Source organism: Aphelocoma coerulescens, unplaced genomic scaffold (assembly GCF_041296385.1).
Source record: "Aphelocoma coerulescens isolate FSJ_1873_10779 unplaced genomic scaffold, UR_Acoe_1.0 HiC_scaffold_231, whole genome shotgun sequence".
In the NCBI taxonomy this organism is placed as follows: domain Eukaryota; kingdom Metazoa; phylum Chordata; class Aves; order Passeriformes; family Corvidae; genus Aphelocoma; species Aphelocoma coerulescens.
This window is the reverse complement of record NW_027183577.1, coordinates 4199-18522: the sequence shown is the minus strand read 5'-3', so window position 1 is coordinate 18522 and position 14324 is coordinate 4199. Positions and strand designations below refer to the sequence as shown.

The window sequence follows — 14324 nt, the reverse complement described above, 5'->3', positions numbered from 1 at the left end:
CAGCCGCTCCGGCCAGTGGTCAGCGCAACCACTCCGGCCAGTGGTCAGCGCGGCCGCTCTGGCCACTGGTCAGCACGGCCACAGTGGCCACAGGTCAGCGCGGCCGCTCCGGCCAGCGGTCAGCGCGGCCACTCCAGCCACTGGTCAGCGCGGCCACTCCGGCCACAGGTCAGCGCGGCCTCTCTGGCCAGTGGTCAGTGCGGCCGCTCCGGCCAGCGGTCAGCGCAGCCGCTCCAGCCAGTGGTCAGCACCGCCACTCCGGCCGGAGGTCAGCGCGGCCACTCCGGCCAGCGGTCAGCACCGCCACTCCGGCCGGAGGTCAGCGCGGCCACAGTGGCTGGTGGTCAGCGCGGCCACTCCTGCTGGAGTCAGCGCGGCCGCTCCGGCCGGAGGTCAGCGCGGCCACAGTGGCCGGTGGTCAGCGCGGCCACTCCTGCTGGAGTCAGCGCGGCCGCTCCGGCCGCCCCCCGGCCCCCCCGGTGCTCACATGGCCGCAGCCGCGGGGCCTCCAGGATGTTCAGGCGCCGCTTCTTGCGCCAGCAGCGGGCGGGGTACGAGTAGATCTGACCCGGCGACAGGCCTGGGGGCACGGCCGGACGGTCAGTGACCCCCCCCGGATGGTCAGTGACCCCCCCGGATGGTCAGTGACCCCCCCCGGACTGACCCCGAGACCCCCGGACTGACCCCGAGACCCTCGGACTGACCACAGCACCCCCTGAGTGACCCTGACCCAGAGTGACCCTATGGGGTACGAGTAGATCTGACCCGGGACAGGCCTGGGGGCACGGCCGGACGGTCAGTGACCCCCCCCGGACGGTCAGTGACCCCCCCGGACGGTCAGTGACCCCCCCCGGATGGTCAGTGACCCCCCCCGGACTGACCCTGAGACCCCCGGACTGACCCCGAGACCCCCTGAGTGACCACAGCACCCCCCGAGTGACCCTGACCCTCCCCAAGTGACCCTGACCCAGAGTGACCCTATGGGGTACGAGTAGATCTGACCCAGGACAGGCCTGGGGGCATGGCTGGATGGTCAGTGACCCCCCCGGATGGTCAGTGACCCCCCCACGGATGGTCAGTGACCCCCCCCGGATGGTCAGTAACCCCCCCCGGATGGTCAGTGACCCCCCCCGGATGGTCAGTGACCCCCCCACGGATGGTCAGTGACCCCCCCCGGATGGTCAGTAACCCCCCCCGGATGGTCAGTGACCCCCCCGGATGGTCAGTGACCCCCCCACGGATGGTCAGTGACCCCCCCCGGATGGTCAGTAACCCCCCCCGGATGGTCAGTGACCCCCCCCGGATGGTCAGTAACCCCCCCCGGATGGTCAGTAACCCCCCCCGGATGGTCAGTGACCCCCCCACGGATGGTCAGTAACCCCCCCCGGATGGTCAGTGACCCCCCCCGGATGGTCAGTGACCCCCCCGGATGGTCAGTGACCCCCCCCGGACTGACCCCGAGACCCCGAGTGACCCTGACCCTCCCTGAGTGACCCTGACCCAGAGTGACCCCACGGGGTACGAGTAGATCTGACCCAGGACAGGCCTGGGGGCATGGCCGGATGGTCAGTGACCCCCCCCCCCAGACTGACCCCGAGACCCCCGGACTGACCCCGAGACTCCCGGACTGACCACAGCACCCCCTGAGTGACCCCAAAACCCCCAGAGTGACCCTGACCCTCCCCAAGTGACCCTGACCCCAAACTGACCCCACGGAGTACGAGTAGATCTGACCCGGGACAGGCCTGGGGGCACGGCCGGACGGTCAGTGACCCCCCCGGATGGTCAGTGACCCCCCCCGGATGGTCAGTGACCCCCCCGGATGGTCAGTGACCCCCCCCGGATGGTCAGTGACCCCCCCGGACTGACCCCGAGACCCCCGGACTGACCCCAAGACCCCCTGAGTGACCCTGACCCTCCCCAAGTGACCCTGACCCCAAAGTGACCCCACGGGGTACGAGCAGATCTGACCCGGGACAGGCCTGGGGGGCCGTGGGGGTCAGTGGGGTCACTGCGAGGCGCGGCCGGACACCCACTGACCCCCCAGAGTGACTCTGACCCCCCTAAACTGACCCCGACCTGCTCCGACCGGCCCAGAGCCCCCCAGACTGACCCTGACCCCACCCCCAGAGTGACCCCAACACCCCTGAGCTGACCCTGACCCCCCTAAACTGACCCTGACCCCCCTAAACTGACCCTGACCCCACCCCCAGAGTGACCCCAACACTCCTGAGCTGACCCTGACCCCCCTAAACTGACCCTGACCCCACCCCCAGAGTGACCCCAACACCCCCAGACTGACCCCGAGCCCCCCAAACTGACCCGACCCCCCCAGACTGACCCCGACCCCACAGACTGACCCTGACCCCAAACTGACCCCAATGACCCCAGACTGACCCCGACCCCACAGACTGACCCCTACCCCAAAGTGACCCTGACCCCAAAGTGACCCCGATGACCCCAGACTGACCCCAACCCCCCAGACTGACCCTGACCCCAAAGTGACCCCGATGACCCCAAAGTGACCCCAACCCCCCAAACTGACCCTGACCCCAAGGTGACCCCGATGACCCCAGACTGACCCCGATGCCCCCAGACTGACCCTGACCCCAAACTGACCCCAATGACCCCAGACTGACCCCGACCCCACAGACTGACCCTGACCCCAAAGTGACCCTGACCCCAAAGTGACCCCGATGACCCCAGACTGACCCCAACCCCCCAGACTGACCCTGACCCCAAAGTGACCCCGATGACCCCAAAGTGACCCCAACCCCCCAAACTGACCCTGACCCCAAGGTGACCCCGATGACCCCAAAGTGACCCCAACCCCCCAAACTGACCCTGACCCCAAGGTGACCCCGATGACCCCAGACTGACCCCGATGCCCCCAGACTGACCCTGACCCCAAAGTGACCCCAATGACCCCAGGCTGACCCTGACCCCAAAGTGACCCCGATGACCCCAAAGTGACCCCAATGACCCCAGGCTGACCCTGACCCCAAACTGACCCCGATGCCCCCAGACTGACCCTGACCCCAAAGTGACCCCAATGACCCCAGGCTGACCCTGACCCCAAAGTGACCCCGATGACCCCAAAGTGACCCCGATGACCCCAGACTGACCCCGATGACCCCCACTCAGGGGGGTCAGGATGGGGGAGGGGCCCCAAGGGGGGCTCAGGGTACCGGGGGGGCTGCAGGGGAGCCGGGGGGGTCGGGGCGCTGCGGGAGGAGGTTTTGGGGGGGGTCTCCCTGTCCCGGGGGTCCCTCCCCATTCCCGGGGGTCTCTCCCATTTCTGGGGGTCTCTCCCCCAATCCCGGGGGTCTCTCCCTTATCCCGGGGGTCTCTCCCTTATCCCGGGGGTCCCTCCCTTATCCCGGGGGTCTCTCCCCAATCCCGGGGGTCTCTCCCCTATCCCGGGGGTCTCTCCCTTATCCCAAGGGTCCCTCCCCACCCCGAGGGTCCCTCCGTTATCCTGGGGGTCTCTCCCCACCCCGGGGGTCTCACCGGGCCGCCGGTGCGCCCTCTCCATCCAGATGTAGGAGTTGCTCTCTCCCCAATCCCGGGGGTCTCTCCCTTATCCCGGGGGTCTTTCCCCGATCCCGGGGGTCTCTCCCATTCCCGGGGGTCTCTCCCTTATCCCAAGGGTCCCTCCCCACCCCGAGGGTCCCTCCGTTATCCCGGGGGTCTCTCCCCACCCCGGGGGTCTCACCGGGCCGCCGGTGCGCCCTCTCCATCCAGATGTAGGAGTTGCTCTCTCCCCAATCCCGGGGGTCTCTCCCTTATCCCGGGGGTCCCTCCCCGATCCCGGGGGTCTTTCCCCGATCCCGGGGGTCTCTCCCATTCCCGGGGGTCTCTCCCCCAATCCCGGGGGTCCCTCCCTTATCCCGGGGGTCTCTCCCCAATCCCGGGGGTCTCACCGGGCCGCCGGTGCGCCCTCTCCATCTAGATGTAGGAGTTGCTCTCTCCCCCAATCCCGGGGGTCCCTCCCTTATCCCGGGGGTCTCTCCCCAATCCCGGGGGTCCCTCCCAATCCTGGGGGTCTCTCCCCACCCCGGGGGTCCCTCCCCGATCCCGGGGGTCTTTCCCCGATCCCGGGGGTCTCTCCCATTCCCGGGGGTCTCTCCCTTATCCCGGGGGTCCCTCCCCTATCCCGGGGGTCTCTCCCCAATCCCGGGGGTCTCTCCCCAATCCCGGGGGTCTCACCGGGCCGCCGGTGCGCCCTCTCCATCCAGATGTAGGAGTTGCTCTCTCCCCAATCCCGGGGGTCCCTCCCATTCCCGAGGGTCCCTCCCTTATCCCGGGGGTCCCTCCCTTATCCCGGGGGTCTCTCCCCAATCCCGGTGGTCTCTCCCCAATCCCGGGGGTCCCTCCCCACCCCGAGGGTCCCTCCCTTATCCCGGGGGTCCCTCCCCAATCCCGGGGGTCTCTCCCCAATCCCGGGGGTCTCACCGGGCTGCCGGTGCGCCCTCTCCATCCAGATGTAGGAGTTGCTCTCTCCCCCATTCCCGGGGGTCCCTCCCCACCCCGAGGGTCCCTCCCTTATCCCGGGGGTCTCTCCCTTATCCCGGGGGTCTCTCCCCAATCCCGGGGGTCTCTCCCCACCCCGGGGGTCTCTCCCCAATCCCGGGGGTCTCACCGGGCCGCCGGTGCGCCCTCTCCATCCAGATGTAGGAGTTGCTCTCTCCCCAATCCCGGGGGTCCCTCCCATTCCCGGGGGTCCCTCCCTTATCCCGGGGGTCTCTCCCTTATCCCGGGGGTCCCTCCCATTCCCGGGGGTCTCTCCCCACCCCGGGGGTCTCACCGGGCCGCCGGTGCGCCCTCTCCATCCAGATGTAGGAGTTGCTCTCTCCCCCAATCCCGGGGGTCTCTCCCTTATCCCGGGGGTCCCTCCCCAATCCCGGGGGTCCCTCCCTTATCCCGAGGGTCCCTCCCCACCCCGGGGGTCTCTCCCCGATCCCGGGGGTCTTTCCCCGATCCCGGGGGTCTCTCCCATTCCCGGGGGTCTCTCCCTTATCCCGGGGGTCCCTCCCATTCCCGGGGGTCTCTCCCCACCCCGGGGGTCTCACCGGGCCGCCGGTGCGCCCTCTCCATCCGGATGTAGGAGTTGCTCTCTCCCCCAATCCCGGGGGTCCCTCCCCCATCCCGGGGGTCTCTCCCTTATCCCGGGGGTCCCTCCCCATTCCCGGGGGTCTCTCCCCAATCCCGGGGGTCTCACCGGGCCGCCGGTGCGCCCTCTCCATCCAGATGTAGGAGTTGCTCTCTCCCCAATCCCGGGGGTCCCTCCCCACCCCGAGGGTCCCTCCCTTATCCCGGGGGTCTCTCCCCAATCCCGGGGGTCTCTCCCCAATCCCGGGGGTCTCACCGGGCCGCCGGTGCGCCCTCTCCATCCAGATGTAGGAGTTGCTCTCTCCCCAATCCCGGGGGTCCCTCCCATTCCCGGGGGTCCCTCCCTTATCCCGGGGGTCTCTCCCTTATCCCGGGGGTCCCTCCCATTCCCGGGGGTCTCTCCCCAATCCCGGGGGTCTCACCGGGCCGCCGGTGCGCCCTCTCCATCCAGATGTAGGAGTTGCTCTCTCCCCAATCCCGGGGGTCCCTCCCATTCCCGAGGGTCCCTCCCTTATCCCGGGGGTCCCTCCCTTATCCCGGGGGTCTCTCCCCAATCCCGGTGGTCTCTCCCCAATCCCGGGGGTCCCTCCCCACCCCGAGGGTCCCTCCCTTATCCCGGGGGTCCCTCCCCAATCCCGGGGGTCCCTCCCCAATCCCGGGGGTCTCACCGGGCCGCCGGTGCGCCCTCTCCATCCAGATGTAGGAGTTGCTCTCTCCCCCATTCCCGGGGGTCCCTCCCCACCCCGAGGGTCCCTCGCATTCCCGGGGGTCTCTCCCTTATCCCGGGGGTCCCTCCCCAATCCCGGGGGTCTCTCCCCAATCCCGGGGGTCTCTCCCCAATCCCGGGGGTCTCACCGGGCCGCCGGTGCGCCCTCTCCATCCAGATGTAGGAGTTGCTCTGGGCCACGCCGGTCTGCGCGTCCAGGAAGGGCAGGCGGAGGCTGCGCTCGGCGCAGAGCCGGGCGTTGTAGCTGCGGCAGTGCTCCAGCGCCTCGCGGTAGAACTCCTCCCCCAGGCTGCGGGGGGACCCCAAAATCTGCCCTGGGACCCCCGCCCCGAGGCTCCTCCCCCAGGCTGCGGGGGCACCCCAAAATCTGCCCTGGGACCCCCGCCCCGAGCGCGGCCCCGAGGCTGCGGGGGCACCCCAAAATCTGCCCTGGGACCCCCGCCCCGAGCGCGGCCCCGAGGCTGCGGGGGCACCCCAAAATCTGCCCTGGGACCCCCGCCCCGAGCCTCCTCCCCCAGGCTGCGGGGGCACCCCAAAATCTGCCCTGGGACCCCCGCCCCGAGCGCGGCCCCGAGGCTGCGGGGGCACCCCAAAATCTGCCCTGGGACCCCCGCCCCGAGCGCGGCCCCGAGGCTGCGGGGGCACCCCAAAATCTGCCCTGGGACCCCCGCCCCGAGCGCGGCCCCGAGGCCCCCCGGTGGCTCCTCCCGGCCCGGGCTGTGGGGGGACCCCCGCCCCGAACCCCAAAATCCGCCCCGGGACCACCGAGCCCGGCCCCGAACCCAGAGACCCCCGGCCCGAACTCAGAGACCCCCGCCCCGAACTGAGGGACCCCCGCCCCGAGCTCAGAGACCCCCGCCCCGAACTCAGAGACCCCCGCCCCGAGCTCAGGGACCCCCGCCCCAAACTCAGGGACCCCCGCCCCAAACTCAGGGACCGCCGCCCCAAACTCAGGGACCCCCGCCCCGAACTGAGGGACCCCCGCCCCGAGCTCAGAGACCCCCGCCCCGAACCCAGAGACCCCCGCCCCAAACTCAGGGACCCCCGCCCCGAACTGAGGGACCCCCGCCCCAAACTCAGGGACCCCCGCCCCGAATTCAGGGACCCCCGCCCCAAACTCAGGGACCCCCGCCCCGAATTCAGGGACCCCCGCCCCAAACTCAGGGACCCCCGCCCCGAACTCAGGGACCCCCGCCCCGAATTCAGGGACCCCCGCCCCAAACTCAGGGACCCCCGCCCCGAATTCAGGGACCCCCGCCCCAAACTCAGAGACCCCCGCCCCGAATTCAGGGACCCCCGCCCCGAACTGAGGGACCCCCACCCCGAACTCAGGGACCCCCGCCCCGAACCCAGAGACTCCCCCCGAACTCAGGGACCCCCGCCCTGAACTGAGAGACCCCCCCCGAACTCAGGGACCCCCACCCCAAACTCAGGGACCCCCGCCCCGAACCCAGAGACCCCCGCCCCAACCTCAGGGACCCCCGCCCCGAATTCAGGGACCCCCACCCCAAACTCAGGGACCCCCGCCCCAACCTCAGGGACCCCCGCCCCGAGCTCAGGGACCCCCACCCCAAACTCAGGGACCCCCGTCCCGAACCCAGAGACCCCCGCCCCAACCTCAGGGACCCCCGCCCCGAATTCATGGACCCCCGCCCAGCCCACCCCGGGGGTCCCGGCGTGTCCCGGAGCAGCCCCGGGGGGTCCCAGCCCCGTTTTCTCCGTTTCTCACCCCAAAACACCACTGCGGGCTCCAGGGGTGACCCCAAATTTTGGGCCCTCCCCAAAACCCCCCCAGGACCCCCTCGGGAACCCCAGATTTCCCCCCTCCCAAGAGCAGCACCCCAAGACCCCCCCAAAAGGATGCGGAGCGGGAGGAGCCCAAATTTGGGGAGCCAAAACCCCAAAATTCGACCCCGAAACCCCCCCAGGACATCGCGGCCCCTTTTGGGGGGGGTCAGGGTGGGACCCCCCCTTCCAATTTGGGGACCCCCAAAACCTTCGTGACCCCCCCATAAAACACATCACGACCCCATTTTTGGGGGATCCCAAAAGCTCCCGGAGCCCCCCGAAACAGGGGGGACAGTCCCAGGTGTGACCCCCCCCAAACTCCATAAAGCCCCCCCAGGACCCCCCTAAACCTCCGGGGAACCCCCCCAAAATTCCCCAAAACCCCCGGGCGACTCCCCAGAATTCCCCAAAACTCCCCTGGCGATCCCAAATCCCCCCCAGGACCCCCGAACCCCTTCCCGGGACACCCCAAAATTCCCCCAAACTTCCTCAGGGACCCCCAAAATCTCCCAAAGCTACTCCGGGGGTCCCCAAAATCCCCCCAAACCCTCCTAGAGACCCCCCCAAAATCCCCCCAACCCCCCCAAAACTACTCCGGGACTCCCCCAAATCCCCCCAACCCCTCGGGACCCCCCCAAGTCCTCCCAAAAACTCCCCCGGGAGTCCCCAACTTTTCCCCCCCCGGACCCCCAATTTCCCCCCAGGACCCCCCAAAATCCCCCAAAACCGCCCGGGCCGGAGCGGGGGCGGCACCGAGACCGGGACTGGGACCGGGACAGGGACTGGGACCGGGATTGGGACCGGGGTCAGGATCAGAACCGGGACTGGGACGGGGATTGGGACCGGGATCGGAACCGGGATCGGGAGCAGGATTGGGGCCGGGACAGGGACTGGGACCGGGACAGGGACTGGGACCGGGATTGGGACTGGGATCGGAACCGGGATCGGGAGCAGGATTGGGGCCGGGACAGGGACTGGGACCGGGACAGGGACTGGGACCGGGATTGGGACTGGGATCGGAACCGGGATCGGGAGCAGGATTGGGACCGGGACAGGGACTGGGACCGGGACAGGGACTGGGACCAGGATCAGAACCGGGACTGGGACCAGGATTGGGACTGGGATCGGAACCGGGATCGGGAGCAGGATTGGGACGGGGACTGGGACAGGGATCGGGATCAGAACCGGGATTGGGACCAGGATGGGGACCGGGATCGGGACTGGGACTGGAATCAGAACCGGGATTGGGACCAGGATGAGGACCGGGATCGGGACTGGGACTGGAATCAGAACTGGGATTGGGACCAGGATGAGGACCGGGATCGGGACTGGGACTGGAATCAGAACCGGGACCAGGACTGGGACCGGGACTGGGATTGGGATCAGAACCGGGACTGGGACCGGGATTGGGATCAGAACCGGGACTGGCACCGGGACTGGGATTGGGATCAGAACCGGGACTGGGAAGGGGATTGGGATCAGAACCGGGACTGGCACCGGGATGGGGACCGGGATTGGGATCAGGACTGGGATGGGTTCAGGGCCGCAATTGGAACCGGGACTGGGACTGGGATGGGGACCGGGCTGAGGTCAGAACTGGGACTGGGACCGGGATGGAGACCAGGATGGGGTCGGAACCGGGACTGGGACTGGGATGGGGACCAGGATGGGGTCGGAACCGGGACTGGGACCGGGATGGGGACCAGGATGGGGTCGGAACCGGGACTGGGACCGGGATGGGGTCGGAACCGGCGCCTGGACAGGGATTGGGACCGGGGCAGGGACCGGGATGGGGCTGGGACCGGGATTGGGACCAGGATCAGAATCGGGATTGGAACCAGTACGCGGCTGGGACCGGGACTGGAAAGGGGCCGGGGCTCGTACCAGGACCGGGACCGGGACCGGGACCGGAACTGGGACCAGGATGGGGCCGGCATCGGGACCGGGATGGGGTCGGGGCCGGGACTCGGACTGGGACCGGGATGGGGTCGGGGCCGGGACTGGGACCGGGATGGGGTCGGGGCCGGGACTGGGACCGGGACCGGGATGGGGACCAGGACCGGGATGGGATCAGAACCGAGACTGGGAAGGATCAGGACCGGGATTGGGACCGGGATGGGGACCGGCACCCGGACCGGGATCAGAACCGAGACTGGGAAGGGTCAGGACCAGGAGATCGGGACCGGGATTGGGACCGGGATTGGGACCGGGATCGGCAGAGGGGACGGTGCCGGGATTGGAACCGGGACGGGGGTGGGACCGGGAGGTTGGGATGGGGACCGGGATTGGGTCGGAACCGGCACCGGGAGCGGGATGGAGTCTGGACCGGGATGGGGACCAAGACCGGGATCGGGACCGGAGCCTCATCCCCGCCGGTACCGGGGGTTCCCCCAGGTAAATCCCCCCCGCCAGTACCGGGACCCCCAACCCCGGGATCTCCATCCCTGCCGGTACCGGGACCCCCAACCCCGGGATCTCCATCCCTGCCGGTACCGGGACCCCCAGCCCCGGGAACTCCATCTCTGCCGGTACCGGGACCCCCAGCCCCGGGAACTCCATCCCTGCCGGTACCGGGACCCCCAGCCCCGGGAACTCCATCCCTGCCGGTACCGGGACCCCCAGCCCCGGGAACTCCATCCCTGCCGGTACCGGGACCCCCAGCCCCGGGAGCTCCATCCCTGCCGGTACCGGGACCCCCAGCCCCGGGAGCTCCATCCCTGCCGGTACCGGGACCCTCAGCCCCGGGAGCTCCATCCCTGCCGGTACCGGGACCCTCAGCCCCGGGAGCTCCATCCCCGCCCAGTCCATTCCCGCCGGTACCGGAGCTCCATCCCCGCCGGTACCGGAGCTCCATCCCCCCGGTACCGGAGCTCCATCCCCGCCGGCTCCATTCCCGCCGGTACCGGAGCTCCATCCCCGCCGGTACCGGAGCTCCATCCCCCTGGTACCGGAGCTCCATCCCCGCCGGCTCCATCCCCGCCGGTACCGGAGCTCCATCCCCCCGGTACCGGAGCTCCATCCCCCGCCGGCTCCATCCCCCCGGTACCGGCGGTTCGGCTCCGGGTGAGTCCCCCCCCCAGCAAAGCCGCGGCTCCGTTTCCGCCGGTACCGGAGGCTCCGTCCCCGCCCGAACCGGGGCCTCATCCCCAGCGGTACCGGGGGTTCCCTCCCTGCCGGGTCCCTCCCCCCCGGTACCGGCGCCTCGGCTCCAGGTGCGTCCCTGCCGCCGGTACCGGCACCTCCATCCCCGCCGGTACCGGGGTTTCCATCCCAACCGGGTTCCTCCCGCCGGTACCGGGCGGGCCCTCCCGGCACCTCCATCCCCGCCGGTACCGGGTGCTCGGATCCCAGTGGGTCCCTCCCTGCCGGTTCCGGGGTTTCCATCCCAACCGGGTCGCTCCCGCCGGTACCGGGGGTTTCCATCCTCACCGGCTCCATCCCCGCCGGTACCGGGGCTGGGCTCCCGGTAGGTCCCTCCCGCCGGTACCGGCACCTCCATCCCCGCCGACACCGGGCGGGCCCTCCCGGAGCCTCCATCCCCGCCGGTACCGGCACCTCCCTCCCCGCCGGTACCACCGGCTCCATCCTCACCGGCTGCAACCCCGCCGGTACCGGGCGGGCCCTCCCGGTGCCTTCACGCCCCTGCGGTACCGGCACCTCCATCCCCGCCGGTACCGGGGGTTTCCATCCCCACCGGCTCCATCCCTGCCGGTACCGGCGTTTCCATCCCCCCCGGCTCCGGTACCGGAGCCTCCATCCCTGCCGGTACCGGGGTTTCCATCCCCCCCGGCTCCGGTACCGGAGCCTCCATCCCCGCCGGTACCGGAGCCTCCATCGCTGCCGGTACCGGTACCGGAGCCTCCATCCCCGCCGGTACCGGGGGTTCCCATCCCCACCGGCTCCCTCCGCGCCGCTGCCGGTACCGGAGCCTCCATCCCCGCCGGCACCGGAGCCTCCATCCCCGCCGGTACCGGAGCCTCCATCCCCGCCGGCACCGGAGCCTCCACCCCGGCCGGTACCGGTACCGGAGCCTCCCTCCCCGCCGGTACCGGAGCCTCCATCCCCGCCGCTGCCGGTACCGGAGCCTCCATCCCCGCTGGTACCGGTGCCGGTACCGGAGCCTCCATCCCCGCTGGTACCGGTGCCGGTACCGGAGCCTCCATCCCCGCCGGTACCGGAGCCTCCCTCCCCGCCGGTACCGGGGGTTCCCATCCCCACCGGCTCCCTCCCCGCCGGTGCCGGTACCGGAGCGCCGGTGCCGTCGCCCCCCGGAGCGGGGCCGGCTGTGGGGGCCGCGCTCGCCCCGGGGCGGCTCGGGCCGGTCCCGGGGCGGTCCCGGCGCGGCCGCGGAGCCCCCGCGCCCCCCACTCACCATTTGAGGGGTTTGTGCAGAGCCGTGGCCATTTTGCGCCGCCGGGGCCGCTCCGCGCTCGGGGAGGGGGCGGCGGGGTTCAGCCCCCCCCCTCCCCTCCCCCCCCCTTCCCCCGAAACCCCCCCCCCCCCCCGGGGGTCGCTCCCGAGCCCGGCGGGACCCCCGCGCCCCCCGCCCGCCCCTCCCCCCCCGCCCCGCCCCGCCCGCTCCCGGTGCCCCCCGGGCCCCGCCGGTACCGGGGAGGGGGGAGGGGAGGGGAAGGGGGGGGGCGGGATGGGGGGGAAGGGGCGGGACTACAACTCCCGGCATGCCCCGCCCCGCCGCGGATTGGGCGGGGGAGCTGTCAATCATACGCGGGGGGGCGGGGTTAAGGCGGGTGGGCCCCCTCCCCCTCCTGTCAGCGCTATTCTGGGGGGGGGGGGGATGGACCAGGGACCCCCCCAAAATCCCCCCAAAATCCCCTCCAAAATCCCCCCAAAACCTCAGGAGGGACCCCCGAGGGGTCAGAGCACCCCGAGATCCCCAAATCCCCCCAAAATCACCCCAAATTCCGCCCCCGAGATCCCCAAATCCCCCCAAAATCCCCCCAAATCCCCCGAGATCCCCAAATCCCCCCCAAATTCCTCCCCCGAGATTCCCGAATTCCCCAAAATCCCCCCAAATTCCCACCCCGAGATCCCAAATTCCCCAAAATCCCCCCAAATCCCCCCGAGATCCCCAAATCCTCCCAAATCCCCCACAAATTCCGCCCCCGAGATCCCCAAATTCCCCAAAATCCCCCCAAATTCCCCCCAAATTCCCCCCCCAGACCCCCCCAGACATCCCCAGATCCCCAAATCCCCCCCCAAATCCCCCAAATCCCCCCTTGGACCCCCCAGAAGCCCCCAAACCCCTCCCAACCCCCCCAGGACCCCCAAAATCCCCCCAACCCCTCCCCAGATTGCCCAAATCCCCCCAAACCTCCCCCAAATCCCCTCACAGACCCCCCCCAAACCCCCCAAATTCTCCCCCAGGTCCCCCAAAATCTCCCCCAAATCCCCCCATAACCCCCCCAGACCCCCCAAATTCCCCCAAATCCCCCCCAAATCCTCCCCAAACCTCTCCCGATTCCTCAAATCCCCCCAAAATCCCCCCCTAAACCTCCCCCAGACCGCCCAAATTCCCTCCAGGACCCCCAAATCCCCCCAAATCCCCCCAAATTCCCCCATAGACCCCCCCCAGCTGCCCCAAAACCCCCCCAGGACCCCCAAATCCCCCCAAATTCCCCCAAATTCCCCCCATAGACCCCCCCAGGTGCCCCAAAACCCCGCCAGGACCCCCAAAATCCCCCCAAATTCCCCCCATAGACCCCCCCCAGACCCCCCAAATTTCCCCCAGGACCCCCAAATCCCCCCAAATTCCCCCAATTGATCCCCCCAGGTGCCCCAAAATCCCCCCAGGACCCCCAAATCCCCCCAAATCCCCCCAACTGACCCCCCCCAGGTGTCCCAAAACCCCCAAAATTCCCCCAAATTCCCCCCATAGACCCCCCCAGACCCCCCAAATTCCCTCCAGGACCCCCAAATCCCCCCCAAATCGCCCCAAATTCCCCCAATTGATCCCCCCCCAGGTGCCCCAAAATCCCCCAAATTCCCCCAAATTCCCCCAAATTCCCCCCGTAGACCCCCCCAGGTGCCCCAATTCCCCCCAGGACCCCCAAAATCCCCCCAAATTCCCCCCATAGACCCCCCCAGACCCCCCAAATTTCCCCCAGGACCCCCAAATCCCCCCAAATTCCCCCAATTGATCCCCCCAGGTGCCCCAAAATCCCCCCAGGACCCCCAAATCCCCCCAAATCCCCCCAATTGACCCCCCCAGGTGTCCCAAAACCCCCAAAATTCCCCCAAATTCCCCCCATAGACCCCCCCAGACCCCCCAAATTCCCTCCAGGACCCCCAAATCCCCCCCAAATCCCCCCAAATTCCCCCAATTGATCCCCCCCCAGGTGCCCCAAAATCCCCCAAATTCCCCCAAATTCCCCCAAATTCCCCCCGTAGACCCCCCCAGGTGCCCCAAAACCCCCCCAGGACCCCCAAATTGCCCCACTTGACCCCCCCAGGTGCCCAACCCCCCCCCCCAGGACCCCCAAAGTTCCCCCCGAGCCCTCTCAGACTCCCCAAATCCCCCCAAAATCCCCCCAAAATCCCCCCAAAAGCCCCCCAAAAGCCCCAGAACCCCCCAAAATCCCCCGAAATGCCACAAAATCCCCCCAGAGACCCCCCCAAAACCCCAAATCGCCCCAAAATCGCCCCAACCCCCCCCCGATACCCCCCCGGCCCCCCAAAA

At 69.7% G+C, this 14324-nt stretch overlaps 1 protein-coding gene across 1 annotated transcript in view; it reads right to left on the bottom strand.

Annotated features, from left to right (window-relative positions):
• LOC138101272 (zinc finger protein neuro-d4-like) overlaps positions 1–12031 on the bottom strand; it is a 46474-nt gene extending 34443 nt beyond the window's left edge. The window contains exons 1-3 of the mRNA XM_068999101.1: positions 12000–12031; positions 5968–6128; positions 488–580 (exon numbers count right to left, since the gene is read on the bottom strand). Coding sequence (XP_068855202.1) covers positions 488–580; positions 5968–6128; positions 12000–12031 — 286 coding nt within the window. The remainder of the gene's footprint in view (positions 1–487; positions 581–5967; positions 6129–11999) is intronic.
• Positions 12032–14324: the final 2293 nt, after the last annotated feature.